Below are 23,233 nucleotides of genomic sequence, written 5' to 3'. Positions count from 1 at the left end.
TCAGCTAGCTATACTATAAACTGCCTCAACATGCTGTACTATGACTTATATCAACATTTGAGTGATCACTTTTTTGACCATTTTTCCTGAGCTATAGTATGGCTTTTTTTGCCATACTGTAATTTAGCTTGAATCGCTCAAAATCTTGACTTTTTGGACCGTTTTTTCAGCTAGCTATACTATAAACTGCCTCAACATGCTGTACTATGACTTGTTTTAACATTTGGAGTGATCACTTTTTTGACCATTTTTCCTGAGCTATAGTATGGCTTTTTTTTGCCATACTGTAATTTGGCTTAAAACGTTTAAAATCTTGACTTTTTGGGCCGTTTTTTCAGGTAGCTATACTATAAACTGCCTCAACATGCTGTACTATGACTTATATCAACATTTGAGCGATTACTTTTTTGACAATTTTTCCTGAGCTATAGTATGGTTTTTTTTTTTGCCATACTGTAATTTGGCTTAAAATGTTCAAAATCTTGACTTTTTGGACTGTTTTTTCAGCTAGCTATACCATAAACTGCCTCAACATGCTGTACTATGACTTATTTTAACATTTGGAGTGATTACTTTTTTGACCATTTTTCCTGAGCTATAGTATGGCTTATTTTGCCATACTGTAATTTGGCTCAAAATGCTCAAAATCTTGACTTTTTGGGCCGTTTTTTCAGCTAGCTATACTATAAACTGCCTCAACATGCTGTACTATGACTTATATCAACATTTGAGTGATCACTTTTTTGACCATTTTTCCTGAGCTATAGTATGGCTGTTTTTGCCATACTGTAATTTGGTTTGAAACGTTTAAAATATTGACTTTTTGGACTGTTTTTTCAGCTAGCTATACTATAAACTGCCTCTGTATGCTGTACTATGACATGTTTTAACATTTGGAGTGATCACTTTTTTGACCATTTTTCCTGAGCAATAGTATGGCTTTTTTTCCCATACTGTAATTTGGCTTAAAACATTTAAATATTGACCTTTTGGACCGTTTTTTTTCAGCTAGCTATACTATAAACTGCCTCAACATGCTGTACTATGACTTATATCAACATTTGAGTGATCACTTTTTTGACCATTTTTCCTGAGCTATAGTATGGCTTTTTTGCCATACTGTAATTTGGCGTAAATCGCTCAAAATATTGACTTTTTTTAACATTTTTTTCAGCTAGCTATACTATAAAGTGCCTTAACATGCTGTACTATTATTTATTTTAACATTTGGAGTGATCACTTTTTCGACCATTTTTCCTGAGCTATAGTATGGCTTTTTTTGCCATACTGTAATTTGGCTTAAAATGTTGGCCGTTTTTTCAGCTAGCTATACTATGAACTGCCTCAACATGCTGTACCATGACTTATTTTAAAATTTGGTGTTATCACTTTTTTGACAATTTTTCCTGAGCTATAGCATGGCTTTTTTTTGCCATACTGTAATTTGGCTTAAAACATTCAAAATCTTGACTTCTTGGACTGTTTTTTCAGCTAGCTATATTATAAACTGCCTCAACATGCTGTACTATGACTTATATCAATATTTGAGTGATTACTTTTTTGACCATTTTCCTGAGCTATAGTATGGCTTTTTTTGGTATATTGTAATTTGGCTCAAAATGTTGAAAATATTGACTTTTTGGACTGTTTTTTCAGCTAGCTACATTATAAACTTCCTCAACATGCTGTACTATGACTTATTTTAACATGTGGAGTGATCACTTTTTTGACCATTTTTCCTGAGCTATAGTACGGCTTTTTTTTGCCATACTGTAATTTGCCTTAAAACGTTTAAAATATTGACTTTTTGGACCGTTTTTTCAGTTAGCTATACTATAAACTGCCTCAACATGCTGTACTATGACTTATTTTAAAATTTGGAGTGATCACTTTTTTCAAAGTTTTTCCTGAGCTATAGCGTGGCTTTTTTTGACATACTATAATGTGGCTCAAAATATTCAAAATATTGACTTTTTGGACCGTTTTTTCAACTAGCTATACTATGAACTGCCTCAACATGCTGTACTATGACTTATATCAACATTTGGGTGATCACTTATTTGACCATTTTTCCTGAGCTATAGTATGGCTTTTTTCCCCATACTGTAATTTGGCTTAAAACATTTAAATATTGACCTTTTGGACCGTTTTTTTTCAGCTAGCTATACTATAAACTGCCTCAACATGCTGTACTATGACTTATATCAACATTTGAGTGATCACTTTTTTGACCATTTTTCCTGAGCTATAGTATGGCTTTTTTGCCATACTGTAATTTAGCTTAAATCGCTCAAAATATTGACTTCTTGGACCGTTTTTTCAGCTAGCTATACTATAAACTGCCTCAACATGCTGTACTATGACTTGTTTTGACATTTGGAGTGATCACTTTTTTGACCATTTTTCCTGAGCTATAGTATGGCTGTTTTTGCCATACTGTAATTTGGCTTAAAACATTTTAAATATTGACTTTTTGGACCGTTTTTTCAGCTAGCTATACTATAAACTGCCTCAACATGCTGTACTATGACTTATTTTAACATTTGGAGTGATCACTTTTTTGACAATTTTTCCTGAGCTATAGTATGGCCTTTTTTTTGCCATACTGTAATTTGGCTTAAATCGCTCAAAATATTGACTTTTTTAAACATTTTTTTCAGCTAGCTATACTATAAAGTGCCTTAACATGCTGTACTATTATTTATTTTAACATTTGGAGTGATCACTTTTTCGACCATTTTTCCTGAGCTATAGTATGGCTTTTTTTGCCATACTGTAATTTGGCTTAAAGCGTTTAAAATATTGAATTTTTGGACCGTTTTTTCAGGTAGCTATACTATAAACTGCCTCAACATGCTGTACTATGACTTATTTTAACATTTGGTGTTATCACTTTTTTGACCATTTTTCCTGAGCTATAGTATGGCTTTTTTTGCCATACTGTAATTTGGCTTAAAATGTTGGCCGTTTTTTCAGCTAGCTATACTATGAACTGCCTCAACATGCTGTACCATGACTTATTTTAAAATTTGGTGTTATCACTTTTTTGACAATTTTTCCTGAGCTATAGCATGGCTTTTTTTTGCCATACTGTAATTTGGCTTAAAACATTCAAAATCTTGACTTCTTGGACTGTTTTTTCAGCTAGCTATATTATAAACTGCCTCAACATGCTGTACTATGACTTATATCAATATTTGAGTGATTACTTTTTTGACCATTTTCCTGAGCTATAGTATGGCTTTTTTTGGTATATTGTAATTTGGCTCAAAATGTTGAAAATATTGACTTTTTGGACTGTTTTTTCAGCTAGCTACATTATAAACTTCCTCAACATGCTGTACTATGACTTATTTTAACATGTGGAGTGATCACTTTTTTGACCATTTTTCCTGAGCTATAGTACGGCTTTTTTTTGCCATACTGTAATTTGCCTTAAAACGTTTAAAATATTGACTTTTTGGACCGTTTTTTCAGTTAGCTATACTATAAACTGCCTCAACATGCTGTACTATGACTTATTTTAAAATTTGGAGTGATCACTTTTTTCAAAGTTTTTCCTGAGCTATAGCGTGGCTTTTTTTGACATACTATAATGTGGCTCAAAATATTCAAAATATTGACTTTTTGGACCGTTTTTTTTTCACTAGGCTATACTACAAACTCACTCAACATGCTGTACCATAACTTATGTTAACCGTTGGAATGATCACTTTTTTGACCATTGTTCCTGAGCTATAGCGTGCCTTTTTTTTCCGATATTGTAATTTGGCTTAAAACATTTTAAATATTGACTTTTTGGACTGTTTTTTCAGCTAGCTATACTATAAACTGCCTCAACATGCTGTACTATGACTTATTTTAACATTGGGAGTGGAATATTGACTTTTTTGACTGTTTTTTTCCAGCTATATATAATTTAAAACTGCTTCAACATGATGTACTATGACTTATTTTAACTTATTTTTACTATGACTTATTTTAACATTTGTTAATATTGTTTTGAACATTTTTCCTGACTTATAGTATGACTTTTTTTTGCCATATTTTAATTTGGCTTAAAACGCTCAAAATATTGACATTTTGGACTGTGCTTTCAGCAGGCTATACTATAAACTGCCTGAACATGCTGTAATATGACTTATGTTAACATTTGGAGTGATCACTTTTTGGACCATTTTTCCTGAGTTATAGTATGGCTTTTTTCTTTTGGAAGAAACCTCAGGAAGAGCGGCAGAGGATGATGAGTGCTCCCTCTCCCCGGATGGGCAGACTTGCAATAGATGTCGTAAAGACAGTTGAATTACAATAATAACAAAAAGGAAAGAGAAAGAGAGAGGGGAAGAGAGAGGGAGAGATGCATGCAATAATGCTAGGAAACGCATATCATTTTACAATAATGATAGTTGTAAAATTACTGAATGCACTCTATGATAGTATGTTGGTAAAAGTCCCATGTGTATATTGATAGTGGAGGCATGACTGAACATAATGGCAGTAGAAGGTTGTGTCAAACAGGATCACGGTATCAGCGCATCTAGGACCCACAACACAGGCGCAGCTTCAGACAGGACCATAGCAACAGCAAAACCAAGACCATGATCAGGGCAAGTCGGGGGTATAGTATCAGTGCAGCCACCGCACAAGCACGACCAAAGGCAGGGTCACAGCACAAGCACAGCTATCACCACGATCAGGTGCAGCCAAGATTGCAGCCAGGCTCCAGGAAAACTAGGAAACAATGGAGCAGGAATGCTCCAGAAAGGCAATGGAATTAGTGTAATGCATTTAACAGACATGAGCATTTGCAGATAGAGGGAGCAAGAGAAGGAAAAAGGAGCTCAGTGTATCATAGAATGTCCCCCGGCAAAAAAAGTCTTATTTTAGTGGTTTCAGAAACGGGCTTGGCAAAATGGCTTCATAGCGCAAAATTCGATGAAATTCGGTACACTTATATATTATGCCCAGACATACCTTACTACAAACACTTAAAACAGTTAAAAAAGACACAATTGTCTACTGAATTTTCATAAAATGAATACTGAATTTTCCCTGCAAAGAACTTAGTTGATTATTGGCCTGATTCATATATCAGTCGGGTTTTTGACAGACCTCACTGCCGATACTGAATTTTTCCTTTCAACACCATATGACCCTTATATCAGCAGAGCCGACAGATATATCAGCCGATATTTTATTTTATTTATGCCATAAAATATAATTTGGCTGTAGATTCATACACTTTAGACATTGATTGTGATATTGCAGAACAAATTAAGTCGCGTAAAATTGAGTGATATATAATTTTGGCCAATAAATCAGGTGAAGCGGTCCCGGTAAACAGGTAAAACCAGTATCAGCAGATGCGTCTGTCAAAATCAAGGAATATCGGCCTGACTCATATATCAGTCGAGTTTTCAACAGATGTAACTGCCGATACTGAATTCATTGCTGCCTTTCAGCTTTAATTTTAAATAAAACCTTAAAGATGTCTTGAATTTGGCTTGCTTTGATATAGGAGTATATCAGGGAAAATGTTGTTTTACTTAAAACATAATGACTGGCACAATTTACCCCGTAGTGGCTCAACTTACCCTATATATCAGCCTTCAACTTCACCCTTATAGGGTGAAGTTGAAGGCTGAACTTTTTTTTGAAGAGTTATAATCTATTTTGAATTAATTTCAGATTCAAGGATGCACCACATCCTGAAATAAATGTGTCAGTTGTAGTTGGATGAAGATTAAAAAATAAGATATACATTCTGTTGTGAGTGCTGGATCCAAGGTAAACCAAAATGTGAAAAGATAGAGATCCGCACACCAGGAAGCTCCCCTTAAAGGATTTTATTCTGCGAAAATGTGATGTTTCGAGCCAAAACCCTCTTCCTTGTTAAATATATGTCAACAATCACATGACTCAAAGACAGCTGAGGTCATTCAATCTGTAATGAATACAGATATACAAATATGTAAAACGTAAAAGTGAAAATACCTAATAAATATAATGTATAAAAAGGCACCGTCTGTGTGTGTAGATGAATAATAGTGTGTCTATACACTAGAACATGCACAGATTATATGCAAAAAATTATACATAACAATTTATATGAGAGTCAATAGTTGTATTGTGTCTAACACACAAGGATAGCACACTAGGAAAAAACATGCACATATCATGTGTATCTATACAAAACAACAATAACTTACAGATCATAATAGTTAGTATTCCAAAAACGATTCAAGCTTAACAGCTAATATAATAATCATAATAACAGCTATAATTCTCTCTATCAGAGGCACCTCTAACAAGTACATTTAAATACAAAAGTAGATAAAAGAATACTGGATGGCACATATAGTCCTCTAATAAGTTTCTTTTGGTCTTGTCATGGAAAGGCATTCATATTGTGACAAGCCGGAGAAATGCGCAGTTGTGTTTTTGATCCAAAACTCTTTGTAACCCCTTTTTCTGAAATGGTTCTCCAAATCTATGGACTTGATATGGAAGTCCTCATCAGAGCTGCAGATCCGTCTAACTCAACTGAACTAGGAAATGGGGAGACTTGGATGATATGACTCACCATGCAGGAGAGTTTCTATCTGTCGATTTGCGATACAGATCCGTTTTCAAGCAGTTGTTTTCTTTGATTATTAGCACATCCAAGAATGACACAAAAATGTCATAGTATAGTATGTCATCAAAAATGTGAACAAAACATCATAGTGTAGTATGTCGTCAAAAATGACACAGAAACGAAATGAAACAAAAATTAGGAAAAAAAAGTCATCGTATAGTATGTTGTCAAAAATGTGACCAAGATGTCACAGTCAAATATGGCATACAAAATTCATACTATCGTAAGTTGTCCAAAATGTCCAAAATCATAGTATAGTATGTCTGAAAAATGGCATATGACAGTATAGGATGTTGTCCAAAAAATTAAAGAAAAAAATCATTGTATAGCATGTTGTCCAAAATGGCCTGAAAAAGTCATAGTATAGTATGGCATAGAACACGGCACAAAAACGTACAGTATTTCACCCAAAAGGGCATAAAAAAGTCACAGTATTGACTATTACAACAACAACTCATATATAGTATGTATTTGAAAGAAAATGTCATAAAAAATATCATAGTAGAGTATGTTAAAAAAGTAACAAACAAGTCTTTGTATAGTATGCTGAAAAACTAAAAAGACTCAGATTGTACAGGTGCATCTCAAAAAATTAGTATTTTGTGAATTTTGTCACATGCAAACCAAATTGTTTTAAGCATTTTTCTATTTTAATTTTGATAATTACAGAGTAGGTAGAAAATTTGAATATTTCATCTTAATTTTGAGTAAATGACCATTCAAGGAGTATGAATACTGTGTATCTCTTAGTCAAGTTCAGTATAAGCAACCAGAATCACGAGGAAGACTGCTGACTTGACAGTTCCCCTGAAGACGATCGACACCCTTCACAAAGGAGGATAAGGCTGAGAAAGCTGGCTGTTTGCAGCATGCTGTATTAAAGCATATTAATGTAAAAGTTGACTGGAAGGTAAAAGTGTTTAAGGAAAAGGTGCACAAGCAACAGGATAAAAGTATATTTTGCGTTTCATTTTGAAATCAAGGTCCTAGAGTGTGGAGGACGAGAGGCACACAATCCAAAGAGTTTGAAGTCCAACGTGAAGTTCCCGCAGTCTGTGATGATTGAGGGTACCTTGTCATCTGCTGGTGTTGGTGCACTGTGTTTTATCAAGTGCAAAGTCAACGTAGTCGTCTACCAGGAGATTTTGGAGCATTTCATGCTGCCATCTGCTGACAAGCTCTATGGAGATGACGATTTCTTTTTCCAGCAGTCTTAGCACCTTCCCACAGTGCCAAAACTACTTCACTTCCAAATGGTTAGCTGACCATGATATTACTGTGCTTGATTGGCTTAGCCCACTCACCAGACCTGAGCCCCATAGAGAATCTATGGGATATTGTCAAGAGTAAGATAAAAAAGACCCTACCCAGAAATACAGACAAGGTGAAGGCCACTATTAAAACCACCTGGGCTTCAAGAACACTTCAGCAGTGACTCAGGCTGATAACCTCTATGCCACACAGCGCTGATGCACTAATTCGTAGAAAAGGAGCTCCAACAAAGTACTGAGTATATAAATGAACATGCTTTTCAGAGGTTGGACATTTCTGTACTGTAAATCCTTTTTTGAATGATTTCCTAGGAAATACTCTAATAATTAAAAATACTGGGTTTCTGATTTTCATGAGCTATAAGCCATAATCATCAAAGTTAAAACAGAAAAAGGCTTGAAATATTTTCGTTTAGATGTAGTGAATGTACAATATATGAAAGTTTACCATTTTGAATAAAATTACAAAGAAAATTCACAATTTTCAATTTTTTTAAGATGCACCTGTAGCATGCCAAAAAAGTCACCATATAATGTGTCAAAAAAACCCCAAAAAAGACATAGTACAGCATTTTAAGAAGTCACAGTATAATATGCCAAATAAGGCATTGTATAGTATTTTTTTTAAAAACCTTAAAAAGTCATTGTATAGTAATTAGTCATCGTATAGTCGAAATTTTAAAAAGAAATCCTAGTTTAGTATGTAGAAAATACGTCACAGTATAGTTTGACAAAAAAATCTTGAAAAAGTATAGTATGTCAAAAAAACTACAAAAAGTTATATTACAGTATGTCGAAAAAACTAAAAATGTCAATGTATAGTATGTCTAAAAAGGTTAAAACATTAAAAAAAAAAAAAAAAAAGCCATAGCGTACCTTGTCAAAAACATTCATAGTGTGCCAAAAAACACAAAAAAAAGTCAGAATGTTGAAAGAAAATAATAGCATAGTTTATTGATTTTGGGGGAAAAAAATCGTAGTATAGTATGTCCACAGAAAAAGTCATAGTACACTTTGAAAAAAATACTAAAAATACCTTAAAAAATCATATTGAGTATAGTATGTTGAAAACAGTTCTAGTAAAATGTGTTGAAAAACGTTGTAGTTCAGTATGCCAAAAATAGTCTAGTACTGTATCTTGAAAAACAAACAGTTGTAATATAGTTGTAATATAGTATGTCGGAAAAATGTAGAAAAAGGTAATAGCATAGCATGTCAAAAAACAAAAAAATAACAAAGTCATAGTATGCTTTGTAAAATGAGACATTGGAAAAAAAAACATTGTATAGTTTGCCAAATTTTTTTATAAAAAAGTTATAGTGTAACATATCAAAAAAGTCATAGTATAGTTTTTCAAGTAATAGTAAGTATATGTCAAAAAATCATAGTATAGTATGTTGAAACTAAAAACAACATAGCATATCATTTAAAAGTCATAGTACAGTGTTGAATAAACAAAAATGGCATCGTATAGTATGTCGATAAACAAAAATGTCATTGTATAGTATGTTGATAAAACAATTAACAAAAATATACCAAAGTATGTTGATAAAAGTTAGAGTATGCCAGAAAAAGGCATAGTACTTCATGTTTAAAAAACAAAAAATAAGTCCTAGTATAGTACGTTGAAAGAAAAAGGTACAGTATGTACTATAAATTAAAACAAACAGGTCCTATTATAGCATGTCAAAAAACAGTCATAGATATACTGTATATCACAAAATAAATGTCATGTAGTATGACAAAATTGTCATAAAATGTAATAATATAGCATGACATAAAACTTTAAAAGTAAAAAAAGTAATCGTATTGTGTACGATATGTCACAAAATGTCATTAAATATATCACAGTATATTATGACTTTAAAAAAAAAACAACAAAAAATTGTATCATGTCAAAGTATACACACAAACACATACATCACCCAGGCAGTTGTGATCTGCATGATTGAGGGTCAAAGTGTTCTTGAAACTTGACGAATCACAGGAGAGCTGGACAACACTGTCTGTTCAGGTACAAGGCATTGCCTGCAAAGAAAGGACAAAACATGGGTTAAAACATCAAGATACATATTATATATGCATGTATGTGTCAATGCAGCTGAAAAAATAAACCCAGCTGTTATCAGTTATCAAGTGTGTAATGACCAGTATTTCCCCAGTCTTATCAGTCTTGTGAGTCCACAGCACAAGAGCCACCATACTGAATGAACAAAAAATTCTCTTTTCTCTAAAAAGCAGGAGTCACACGAGCACTTCTATGCTACATAACAACAAACACCATTAATTATCATTAAAAAAAACCACCAAACAACACTTCTGTCCTATGTCTGTTTTTCTGTCCTCAGGCTTTCCAGCAGCCCATTTCCCATTTCTGTTCTTTCACCTCGGGAAGGACAGACTGAGAGGAGGAGGGACGATGGTAGTCGCAGCTGAGGTTGCAAACACAGAGGCAGAAAGAGAGAAAGAAAGAATGAAAGAAGGAGGGGTTGGAGTCAACGAGGGAGGAAGACACAACTGCTGCTATCCATGGTGGATTCACACAACAAATGAGGGGGGAACAGATTTCACACAGAGAGTGACAGAAAGAGGGAGTCAAGTCTGAAAGGGAGATGAAACACAGGGATGGAAAAAGGGCTGACGATCCATAAAGACACCGGCTGGCTCTACCTAGTTGTGGCAGGCTGATTTACACAAGTACACTCCCCACATGCATGCACAGTCACACCAATGAACAAACACAGTTGTATCTAAAATGCATATGAAGACACCATGGCTGCAGCATAAATCATGAGTGAAACCAAACCAAATACTTGAGAGGAACAATCAAAAGCCAGTATTTTTTCTTTCAAATTCAGCAGGTTGTGTTGCGATCTAGAGAAGATAAAGGTGTCCTTCATCGCTCAGCCATCTCGTTAAATAGTCCTCTTACCCCTCAGCTGGCTGGTTAAATCTGTTCAGGTTTAATAGTGGAACCCACCAAGAATATTTAGAGTGCAATCAGTGACAACCCCTCCCCGTGTGAGTGGATGCTAGTTTTGTCTGAATATTATTGAGGATGCATATCTGAGTGTGAATGGGGATGAGTGTCTGCAGGTGTGAGGCTTTGTCTGTCTGCATGGTGAGCGAACGACGCAGGGCAGTATATCATGACAGCTTCCACGTCTTTCAGAGGTGACGAGGGCTCAGACGGATAACTCGCGTCCTTGGCTCAAACCGAGGAGGCTGGCTGCGCGTTCGATTGGTTATGACTTTTTTTTTTTTACCTCACACTATGGTAGGGCTCTGTCTTCACTGCAGGTCCTGTGAGCAGGATCCTACGTGTTTCTCTATAGCTCCTTATCATCTTAAGTCTTATAATGACATATATACAGACTGGTCACTGTATCACAAATTTGTAGCAAAAATAAGTGCCCAGACCAACAAAGTATATATAGTAAAAAAAAGAAGAAACACCGATACACACACAGGCACCCAAGTTACTACTACTATACATGCCTGCATGCATACACCAACATGTAGACACACATACACACAAGCACTTGCAAGTGATTGTGTTAGAGTTTATGGGACACCTTATATATAGACACAGTATATGTTTTGGATCCACAAAATGAGACAGACTGTGCTTTCAACTGTTAGACGGGAACAATGCGAAGAGAAATCCCCCCAAGGATTCGATTTACAGAGAAAGACTTTCTCGAGAGTTGAGGCAACTGTTGTACAACCACTGAGACCTTCCGTCCACCGAGGGAAAGGAGAGGGGGAGGGGAAGAGGAAAAACTGCCATTTTCTTGCTCTTTCCCCACCCAATCCCCCCTGCTCCTTCCAGGAGTGGCCCCACCCCTCTCTCTCGACAAAATCCAGGAGGAAACGAGGAGCCACCAGGCCGAGGGGATCTGACATAAAAACGCTTATATCGAGTTTTAATACTATGATTGTTCTTACAATTTTTAAACTTTAAATGGGAATACTGGAATACTGATATTGATATGAAGAGATTTATTGTTACTATTTATCATTACTTTCATCGTCCTTACTGTTATTACAGCTTCAGAGAGTTCCTGCTTTCTGCCTTTGGTGGTTGTGTGATGAAGATAATTTCTGACTGTGTGATGAAGATAATCGTGCTGGCTATATAGATAAATATATATGTATATAAAGGTATTTTTGACTTGAAAGATGTGTATTATTTCAGGCACCCTTAACATTGCTTCCATGTGATGAGAAGCATTGCAACTTGATGTGAAGCACATTTTAGGAACATTTTCTTTCTCCTTACTGTTTATTTTGTCAGACTGTGAAGCTTTAATAAAAAATACATGTTTACAGCCTCAAAATATGATTTTAAAAGGTAGTGAGTAATATGCAGATACTGAACGTGTAGCAACTGTTACTCTGGGGATGCCCACGAGACACATAAGTAAATATTGAAACTTTAAAAGTATTTTCAAAAATTCTGGAAACCCCCTTTTTCTGATTGATCATATTATCTTCTTTTTTTTGCCACGTCTTGATGTCTTTAATTTTCCCATCATTATCCACTGCACATTTACATCACATAACCTCAGTCCTGATTTTCTCACTCTTTCTGAGATCAAATATAAGGGCTCTCTCATGACCTCTCTACCTTGAACAACGCTTCACCTCCTGCTGCTTTTGAGTCCTCTAACACATATCAAAATGTGCGTTTTCCATTGGGGCATCGATGGGAGAGTTCACTTCCCACGCGGCTCTGCTATTCCTCTGTCTTTGCAAAAAGATAAATGAGATTTCATAGATCACTTCGCCCAAAGTGCACACACAGGCATGCAAATAAGCAAAAGTGGATTTGTCTCTGTAAATGCTTTGTGCTGGTGGTCAAGGAGAGATTATTATATTTGAATACAAAGGAAATAGCAATAAGGACGATGAAAACAATGGTCATCTAATTATGGTTTAAGATGTAAAAAGGAAAAAGAAAAAAAAGTCTCAAAAGTTCTAAAGAATCTCTGTCTTCCAAATAATGTTTAACATGAAAAGGTACAATGTATTTATTTAACCGTTCTGCTTTCTATACAGTTCGACCCATTCTCTACATCAGCCCCCTTCCACTGTTGATGACCTGACAGTATTAAGAGCTCCAGTCTGTAGTCGCTTATCATTTGCATCTCCTGGTTTGTACAAAGCAACTTCTGCAGCCACTGACATGTGCCAGTATGCCCACAACTCATTGTTTATTACCAGCATATTATGCAATGACCCTATTTCCATTAGCAATGGTGGCTTTTCACACTTCCCTTTAAAGGGTTTGAAGTAATTTTCAGCCAAAAAAGGGGGCATGTTTCTGAAAGGGTGAACAAGCAGAATGCGGGAGCCACATTCTGCTTGTTTCTATCACGTCTCTAAAACATTTGCTAGTGTAAATAGGGCCACTAAATAAGTTTGGATAAGACATCTCTTATTGCTACAATGTTCTCGTTAAGTGACTGGTGAGAAACAGCTTTTGGAGACTTGTTTTTGATCCTTTCCTTGCATTTAGAGATTGTAATGAAGATGTGGCTCGCCGCTGCTGTTAGGAGAAAAGATCCGAGGGAATTGGTCTGACTCTATAGAAAGCATTTCTTTTCCTTTAAGAGATCTTTTAAAAAATGAGAATATGAACTGATGAAAGATAACTTACAGAATATATATGTATATGTGATACACATATACACACATTCATATAAACCTATATGAATTTCAGATGTTTTAAGATAATAAATTGTTAGAATTATAATAAAGATACAGAAACAAAGTTGTAATTTATGTGGTCCGATTTCTTGACTGAAACATATTTCATTTCCATCTTGACCTTTTCTATTCCCTGACTCACTTTATTGGTCGCTAAAGATTAGATATCAAGTTGTCATTTAAATTTGGTTATGGTAAACTATTGTACCATTTTAAATCACACTAAGATCAAATTGATTACAAAAGTGTATTAAAAAATACATTATATATGGCACTCGGGGTACCCACGGGACCTTAAAAATCTTACAAAACCTTGAATTTAATATTCCTAAAATAAGGCCTCGAAAGTTAACTTTAAATTTAAACGAGAACCCGGGGGGTACCCTAGTACTGCACATTAAAGAAAGAATTCACCCACAAGAAAGAAATCATTTGTAAATCAGTTAGTTGTGCTGTTATCTTGAATTCATACAGAAAAACATTTTTCTTGCATGCTTCCACACAGTACGGAAAACAATGATTTATTTTTGTGAGTTTTTCCACAAATTCAAGGTAACGTGACAAGACTAATTGATATACAATTGGTATTTTGAGGGTGAAGTATTCCTTTAAGCTTCTCAGGCTGATAGTGTTACAGCAATGTTTAAGATCAAAGCCCACAAGTACAGTGCATACTATGTACCAATGATACTTATAGGATGTTATTGCTAAGTAACAATTTTGTGTTCAGGAGGGGCCTAGAAAAAATGACTTGTTTTTAAATTACTCTGTAAATATTAAATGATTACAGGGTACAGACAGTAAACCAACAGTACAGGTTCCTATTAAATTTAACAATAATTACTAACATGAATAGAAGTTCATACATCAACTTCCGTAAACAATTATTGATTTGTTTTTCACACACTTGAGTAGGAGAAACTGTTTATCTTGTTTACTGACCACTACAGTTAAAATCAGTTTTGATGGTCATATTAATCATAGAGTCTACACTGGATGTGATGCAGCACGGTAACTCAGTACTGTACTTTTTAATAGTAAGAAACAACTACAACTAAAAAAGTACTGCATTCACTTTAAATTTGAGCCAGTTTTTCCCCACTAACAATAATAATGCACACAATATTAATTAATTTATATATTTTTTTAAAAATAAATGAAAATGTTTAAATTATTTTGTAGATGTCTTGATTTGAAATTATACAACTAAGTAATTATTGTAACTATTAACAAACTATTGTGGTCAAAACGGTTAGCCAGGTTTCCAAAGTACCCTGTAATAATTAAACAGGTATTCAGTCATTCCAAAAAAGTATTTCAAAGTCCCTCTCAAAGAAAGTTGTTTACTAACCACTTCAGATCACTACCAGCGCAAAGAAAAGATATAAATTGTAAAAACATTTAAATGACTCAAACTAACCTTAGAGGATTTAAGTTTTGGTTTTGTTATTTAATCAAAATCAGTACATTTCAGTACGAGGTTCTCACTGCTGTGAGTCAGACTATGGACTGGTCAAACTGCAACACATTCATAAATGCTGCAGCTGAATCATGCCAAAGTGACAAACCCAACAACAGAAAAGGTCACAAGTCATTACATCATACCTTCCTTACTCTAAAGTATATGAACAAAAGTGAGTAAACAACTTTACATTAAGAGTTTTATTTGATTCAATTGTAGCACAAACAGTTCAATATTAGGCATTGTAAAATATTAAAGAAAATGACAATTACATTTATGGTGACGTCGTTGAGATGACCAGTACCTGAAACAGAATGAAAATGGCAGTCAGGATTACCATAATCCTTTACGGTCAAAAAATGATATATAGCAATCATCTCTTCAGACTCTGCCTTGTCAGGGGCAGAGATGCACTTGTGTCACCACTGATTTTCTGAGCCCAGTGCTATACATCACAAGAGATCACCATTCACACAGTGTCTACTACTAAAGGCAAATAGGTTACGATTTAAAACACAAACCTGATGCAAGTCCAATATGAGTGTCTTAATTTCCACCTGAAAAACAAAAGCAATGGTTAGTGTGTGGTTACATTTCACACGTAAGACCATCATTAGCATATTTTCTCCTCAGAAACTCTGGCTTGTCAGGGCCAAAGATGCACATTACTCTTCAGACAGACTCAGAGCCCAGTGCAAGTCATCAAGGGAGAGAGGATGCTAAATCCACATTAAGTTTAAGTTTCAACAGCTCACAGAAACAAATTCACAAAAAAAGGCAATGGGACACAGTAACCAAAATGCTAGTATATCTATACTCACTACACCAATATCCTAGCCAATATAAAAACAATAAACTTCACATTTAATTTACAGTAAGTGTGAAATTGTCTGACTTCTTCCGCAGTAATGCTTTGCTTGATGAGGATTTCTCAACAGAAATCGCTTTTAACAAAGACAAATAGTGGCAAAATGCACCAATGCACACCAAAACTTCTTTGACCCCTCTGAACAAGGGCTGTTTAAATCTGGTTTGAGCATGGGGTCCCTGTTTCTATAGTTACAGCATTTAACAGGTTATATTTTTAATGTCCTCGACAGAAGTGCTAGAATGTGATTGTGTCTGATTTGAGATTTCATGAATCAAATGTAAAATCATTAGTGTTCATTGCCCTCCAGTGGTCACAGTTAATAGTCATGAACACTGAAAAGAAGAATGAGAATAAAGTCCTCACCAAAGGACCAAAAATGTGTCCGTCTACACAGTAAATGAGGGCATTTCTAATTATGAGAATACTTTGCATACTTCTTAGTCTCCATGCAGACTCAGAGCCCAGCACAAGTCGAGGGGGCTGCAGCTATATCAACATACTTATTCAGATAATATATCCAAGACAATCAGCATTAAGTTTTTGTATGTGTAGTAAAACACAGTGAAGTTGCGCTGCTTCTTGTCTTTTGCTAAATCACCTTCGGTAGCTCACCGCACTGTTAGCTTAGATGCTATTGTAGAGTTCCCACGTGGAGAAAAGCCCACAGCGTTAATGTTTATCCGGCTATTTCGGCTGATTATGCATGCTGACAAAACAGATTTAACGATTGACAACTAAACCCAGTTGTAAATTGTTAGCTTTAAATTGCCATGTACAACACGTGTCGTTAGAAATGGCCACAGACTTTGAGTCGTAGCCACGTGTTACAGTGTTAATTTAACCATTTATCCACCAAAGCCATCTCATAAATTCATTAAGCACTCTAATTTCGCAAATAAGCTCGCACAGTTTGTAACTTCCAAGTTTAACGATAATCAAACGAATCACAGTTAAACGTGCAACTTTAGCATAAAACATTTCGTAGCATTAAATCTTAATGATATCCAGTAGCAGAATGCCGGTAGGTTGTAATAGCTACCGATGTATAACAACGTATTATACTCGACACGTAATCACAAAAAAGAAACTTCACATAGGTAAAATTAAAATTATTAGCTCACCAGTTACACCAGCGACGTTCAGTCGACCCATGCTGTCGAAGCGACAGCAACCAAAAGACCGGATGTACTTCTTCGACTTTTGAATAATGCCGGTTGGCTTCTAGCTAATACGGACATTACCGCCACCTGGTGGACGGGAGCGGAACATAGCCTAACCAGCAAACCTCTCTGTTTAACCTCAACATAAATGATTAAGTGGCTATTATTAATAACTACAATGCTGACCATTTCCAAATAAGCCAAGAAGAAAACTAAGAGGTCAGTTTCACCTTACATTCGCAAATGAAATAAGATCATAGTCTATGGATAAAATACATTACAGGATGTATGAGAGAACTAATGCTAGTGCTGCCTTCCTGTGGCCACTTCGCGCAGTTGCATGTCAATTTGAGGTACTTTATTTTAACTCGGTATCAGTTTACTACCTCTACGTGTCAATGAATATGTGTTATTTTAATATAAAACAATAAAACATTATCTTTTTGTAACCTCATAATAATTACAAATAGAATCAAATAGTTTTTTTATTTTAAGATCGTACACAGGCACTACCCAGCGAAGGGTAATACCCACCCACCCATAGTGAATTAAAGATGCATTTTTGGTAATTGTGGAGGAGAAACTATTAAAGATGTTTTTGTGCATTGTTTTATGTCACCGGTTTTTGGTATGATTTACGAGACACTTTTTAAAACTTTTTAAGAAGATGTCCCACTAACAAAATTAGATAAATTACAAATTTTATCAATCCCAATTTCTGATTTGCTGAAAAGTACGCAATTTATTTAATTATTATTATTTTAGAGATACTGATTTTAAAACATGCTTGACAGCTAGTGAATTTTAAACTACATAGTAAAGAGGCAAAAATAATTGAATTATTCAGACATTTCAGTTTAATTCTGTTCTTTACGCAGATCCTGAAGGTTTTTTTTTTTCAGTTAAAATTTTGTTTATTATGCAATTTATTATTTTTTATATTAAGAAATACTGTTATACAGCCTTTATACTTTGAAAGTGTTGAATGTATATTTATTGAACGTGTCTATAAAGTTTGAGGGATTAGAAAACAAAAACAAAACAAAAACAAAAAAACAAACAAAAAAAAACACCATCCATGTAACCATGTAATTGCGGCCCTAAGTCAAAAGTAAATTAAAAAGTCAGCTTCACCTCACAGTTACAAAGACACATTAGTGGATCCATTAAAGACGCAGTGCTAGTGCTGCCCTCCTGTGGCCACACTGCGCAACTGCAAATCGTTTTTTTAATGCCAGACGACTTTTCCTCTTCAGTTATTCATTTTAAAAAAAAACAACCACTAAAACGTACAAAAACCAAACAAGCCTTGCATATTTACAATAATATTAATCTTTCATATCCATGTAAAATGTTAATGCTATTTCATTTTTTTAAATTACGTTTCCATAAGAATTACATGCTCAGTCGATCATTTTTATTGCTTACATGTCAACAATCAGTTTTTTTCCCCTCTAAATTAAGAATTTCGGCATTTTTTCTTCCTGTATCACTGAGTAATTTTAAAGGACAGCTGTGTTTTATAGCTGCTTCACCTCGAGACACAAAGTAAGGTAAGATACAGTACTAGATGTATTAGAGAGGCGCTGCTGGTGCCCTCCTGTGGCCACACTGAGCAACTGCAAGTACATTTTAAATGCTCTATTTTAAAAGCATCAACTATTTTAAATGTGCAGATACCTCACTCTCCCCAATTCATCAAAAGCCACAGATACTAATTTTAAAATAATGATGATATTCACTATTGCAGTGAGTTTCTAAGAAAAAGATTTACCATTCATAAGAACAACTGCGTTTTCTGTGAATCTGAGATTGAAACTCTGGAACATTTATTTTCGCATGTAATTTCATAAGAAGTTTTTGGGGATTGTTTCAAAATTGGATATCAATATCTACCCTCAAGCTCCTAATTTGAAGTATTATATAATATTAAATTTGGTGTTCTGATGGCGGATAAACAATGGGATATGATGTTCAATAGCTTGATTATTATGGCTAAACAATAACAATAATCCACATACAGTATATAGTTCTTATTAATGCCAGACCCAATTTCCTTTTGTTAATGAGTGAGTTATTAATTTTGAAAGAAAGAAAGAAAGAAACAAAAACACTGAAGCGTATAAGACCAAACAAGCCTTGCATATCTACAATAACATTTGTGTCTTATTTTTTTAATAGACCTCTGATTTGAAAATAAAATAAAATAAAATCATATCATGTGATTGCTATTTTATTTATATAGATTTATTTTCCATAAGAGTTACATGTGCTGTTGATAATCTGCATTGCTTATTTATCAACAATCGAATTTGTTTCTATATAAAGATTAGGATATATATATATATATATATATATATATATATATATATATATATATATATATATATATATATATATATATATAATAAACGTGATATTATGACTGTATCGACAGCAATTATGTATTGTATTTCATTTTATTTAACCGTTCATCTCTGGAGGAGAAGCGCCTTCCTATCTGATATCTTCCAGGGATGTATTATAAGGAAGTCTATATCTTCACTGGAGGGCAGAAACAGACGAGACTAATTCAGATAACAGGACTGAGACGCCCTCTGGTGGTCATATGGAGAAACTGCAACTGCATTTCACTAGTAAAGTCAGCTGCAACACAACATAGTAGCACTTCCGAATAACACTTTCAAAATAAAACGCTTAGACCAGATAAAGTTAGAAGCAGAAATCATAGTGTTGACAGAACTTAATAATAGAGGTAAAAGAGAGACGCAAAAGATTAACAGATCTTCCATTTTTTTCTCCGTGTATTACAGAATCATTTTAAAGGATAGTTGTGTTTTATAGCCGCTTCACGTCATAGACAAACAAGGTAAGATACATAACTGGATGCATTAGAGAGCCGCTAGTGGTGCTGCCCTCCTGTGGCCACACTGCGCAACTGCATGTACATTTTAAATGCATTATTTTGTATCAACCTATTTTAACCAAAAGCAAAAGACACTCATTTTAACAATCCGGACTAAGAAAAAAAATCCATAATGTTAGCCATTTCCAAATAAATCAAGAATTAAACTAAGAAGTCACAAACATGATAAGATTAATTACTGGGTGTATTAAGGAAGTGCTGCTGTTGCTGCCCTCCTGTGGCCACACTTTGCAACTGCATGTCCATTGTTAAATGATTTATTTGAAAAGCATGTTTTAGTAGTTTTACATGTTCAGATACCTCACTCACATTATTGCACTAAAAGCAAAAGACACTGGTTTTAAAACAATAACAATATTTGCCATTGCAATGACTTTCTAAGACAAAGATTTATCATAAGACCAACTGCGTTTACTGTGAATCTGAGATTGAAACTCTCACGAGTTAGCATGTGATTCCATAAGACGTTTTTGGGAATCGTTTCAAAGTTGGATATCAATATTTACCCTTGAGCTCCTCATTTGGAATATAATAATATTAAATTTGGTGCTCTGATGGCGGACAAAAAGGGGATATGATGTACAATAGCTAGATTATTATGGATAAACAATGAATCCACAAATGTAGATTTTTTTTAAGGCCAAAAAACCTTCCATATTTACAATAATATTCCTGTTTTATTTTATGAAAAGACCTCTGACTTAAAAAAAAAAAAAAAATGTTACTGCTTTTTTATTTATATTGATTTTCCATAAGTTACATGCTCTGTCGATATTTGTAGTTTCATAACAATCGAATTTGCTTTTCAATAAAGTTAAAATAAACAAATAAATGTGATATTTTGAACGTATCAACGGCATGTATTTTACTTTTCTCCCTATATTAGAGAGTAATTTTAAAGAACAGCTGCGTTCACAGCACATGAAGCCAGTCTATGAGCCAAATAACCCGTGTGTATTTACATTCACGAGCACATCTGCCCTCTAGCGGTCACAACAGGGAACAGCAGCTACTGGTCAAGTCAAACACAACATGACATAGAAGTACTTCTGGATAATGTTTTCAAAATAAAGCATCCGCACCAAGCAGATTACGTAGCACCAGAAGACAGAAATAATTCCTATATTGTAAACAAAGAGTGTTGACATCGTCACAACTAAATGGAGGTAAAAGAAAAGAGAAACACAAGTGTGACAGTTTTGCATTAATGCACACTGTATCTTTTTACAGCACGGTGCATAAAGTTTATCAGGGATTATCGTTTTATAGAACCAATACAAATAATCTATGAAGCAGAATCAAACTATTTCTTCACTTTCGTGACCAATGCGTGCAATTAGGCAACTATGGATGTTTTCAAAAAACGGTAACAAATTTATGTTGAACAAAGGGGGCACAACACTTCCGGTTAAAATGTCAAAATAATAGGCTGACTTCTCTGTAATACATCTATGACACAAAAGAACCAAGTATAGAAGTAGATAAACACTATTACAACATGATGAGTGATGTTAGACTTAAAATATACAACGTTTTTGAGTGTCGACCTTCCCAAGCCAATGTATTAATGCATAAAGACACACAATCATATATCAGTAAAGTTTGCAGCTGGCTTTAAATATAGGACGTAAAATCTGCCACATCAGTTGAAAGACAGAGCTGTAAATTGTGTTTCCAAGTGATCAGCTGCGTAACTTTAATTTAACTTGAGTAAAATAGATGACAGTGAATGCACTCACTCACGGTTTATTGGATCTTGTATTGAGTCCATCTTCACAGATGCAGTGGAAAAGTTTGCCCAGCAGATTTCCGATTTGAATGTCAAATGCCCGAAGACATGAAAAATAATTTTAACACTACTACAGGTGCTCAAAAGCTTGGCAAAGTCGATTTTCAAACATGCAGGTGACAGCCATTTTTTATATCAGTTGGGTGGCCTTAGATATGCCTTTTCAAAAAAAAAAAGAAAAAAAAAGCAGAAGATGAAACCCGGTTTAATTTGTAGTTCCATCAAAATAAACGGGATAAATGCACATCAGGGCACTTGCCAAAACGTTTATAGTCAACACAATTTTTAAGTTTACTTTTTGCACTTTTCTTAGTGTGATATAAATCATTGACCCTTTTATTTTAAATCATGATTTTGATGTTAGAGCAAAAAGAAGAACCTTTGTACTGAGACAATATTTTCTTGAGCAAAAGTTAAAGATGCATCAATATCGATTTTTAACAAAGTGAACATGTGTCCACATTACTGAAATAACCCAGGATTATGTCCCAGTTATTATTTGAAAAACTTACCAAAAAGAAGAGGGATGTTGGAGTCAGCAATGCTCTAATATTATTTACCTTTCCTACAGGAATTTACACTGTGTCGCCGCATGGTGAATCTTCCACTTGTTGACATGTTCTGCCTCTTATGCCTATTATCATTTTAATCACAGGATCCCACAGTGTTGTCATGATATCTGTCTACTATCCTTCCAGATTTGATTATAGGATTACTAACACAGCATTACTGGTTCCTAAGAGCAGGTTGTAACTGGGCGGCAATTTATAACCGTCTAGTTATTCACATGGCATGTTCTGGCATGGCAAAGTTTCACAAGTTCAGCATAGCATGAAGCAATAGCAAGATATGTGAGTGTGTGAACAGCTCTTCTTCAGGGGTCTTTGACTTCAAAGAATCTCTGGCTTTAACACACACACACACACACACACACACACACACACACACACACACACACACACACAGAGCGGATGTGTCCTCCAGCTGTGGAGGCAGGCCTACCAAACTATCCCGGGGGAATGTTGAGGGGAGGAAAGAGGGGTAAAAAGACGAGCACAGGGGGATGGAGTTTTCCTTATCTGGTCATGCTGCTTTGTGCTTCTTGTAAAATAGTAAAACATAGTTAATAGGCCTGTTGACACAAACACATACAGACTGGCTGGGTGGGTGACTCAGCTATTGACTCATCTAGATGTGCACACACACATACACAAACAAACACTAAATAACCACAATATAGCACACTTCATTTGGACTGAGGGAGGTGAGGTGAGTGAATGAAAGAGAAAAGCAGAGAGACCATATTCAACAAGTGGAGAAGGACAAAGAACAAGAGAGCAAGTTTCCTGCAGCTGTTTTGGAGAGAGAGAGAGAGAGGAAGAGAGAGACTGGGAGAGAGGGAGGG

General features: G+C 34.9%; 1 protein-coding gene and 2 non-coding genes across 3 annotated transcripts in view; 1 reads left to right on the top strand and 2 right to left on the bottom strand.

Moving 5' to 3' along the window:
- The window catches only part of shank1 (SH3 and multiple ankyrin repeat domains 1), a 133,486-nt gene extending 119,802 nt beyond the window's left edge, over window positions 1-13,684 (top strand). Inside the window, exon 27 of the mRNA XM_042505266.2 lies at window positions 10,257-13,684. Coding sequence (XP_042361200.2) covers window positions 10,257-10,344 — 88 coding nt within the window. The 3' untranslated portion in view covers window positions 10,345-13,684. The remainder of the gene's footprint in view (window positions 1-10,256) is intronic.
- Window positions 13,685-15,456: 1,772 nt separating this feature from the next.
- Window positions 15,457-15,546, bottom strand: LOC121957344 (small nucleolar RNA SNORD88). The gene has a single exon (XR_006106761.1). It is a non-coding gene; the product is annotated as a small nucleolar RNA SNORD88 (small nucleolar RNA).
- A 158-nt stretch (window positions 15,547-15,704) lies between these two features.
- Window positions 15,705-15,796, bottom strand: LOC121957343 (small nucleolar RNA SNORD88). Its single transcript, XR_006106760.1, has one exon. It is a non-coding gene; the product is annotated as a small nucleolar RNA SNORD88 (small nucleolar RNA).
- Between the last annotated feature and the right edge of the window lie 7,437 nt (window positions 15,797-23,233).

This window comes from Plectropomus leopardus, chromosome 18 (genome assembly GCF_026936395.1).
Source record: "Plectropomus leopardus strain MGB_pleo_1.0 chromosome 18, ASM2693639v1, whole genome shotgun sequence".
In the NCBI taxonomy this organism is placed as follows: domain Eukaryota; kingdom Metazoa; phylum Chordata; class Actinopteri; order Perciformes; family Serranidae; genus Plectropomus; species Plectropomus leopardus.
Note: the sequence above shows the minus strand (reverse complement) of the source record. Positions and strands in the feature narration are given on the sequence as shown.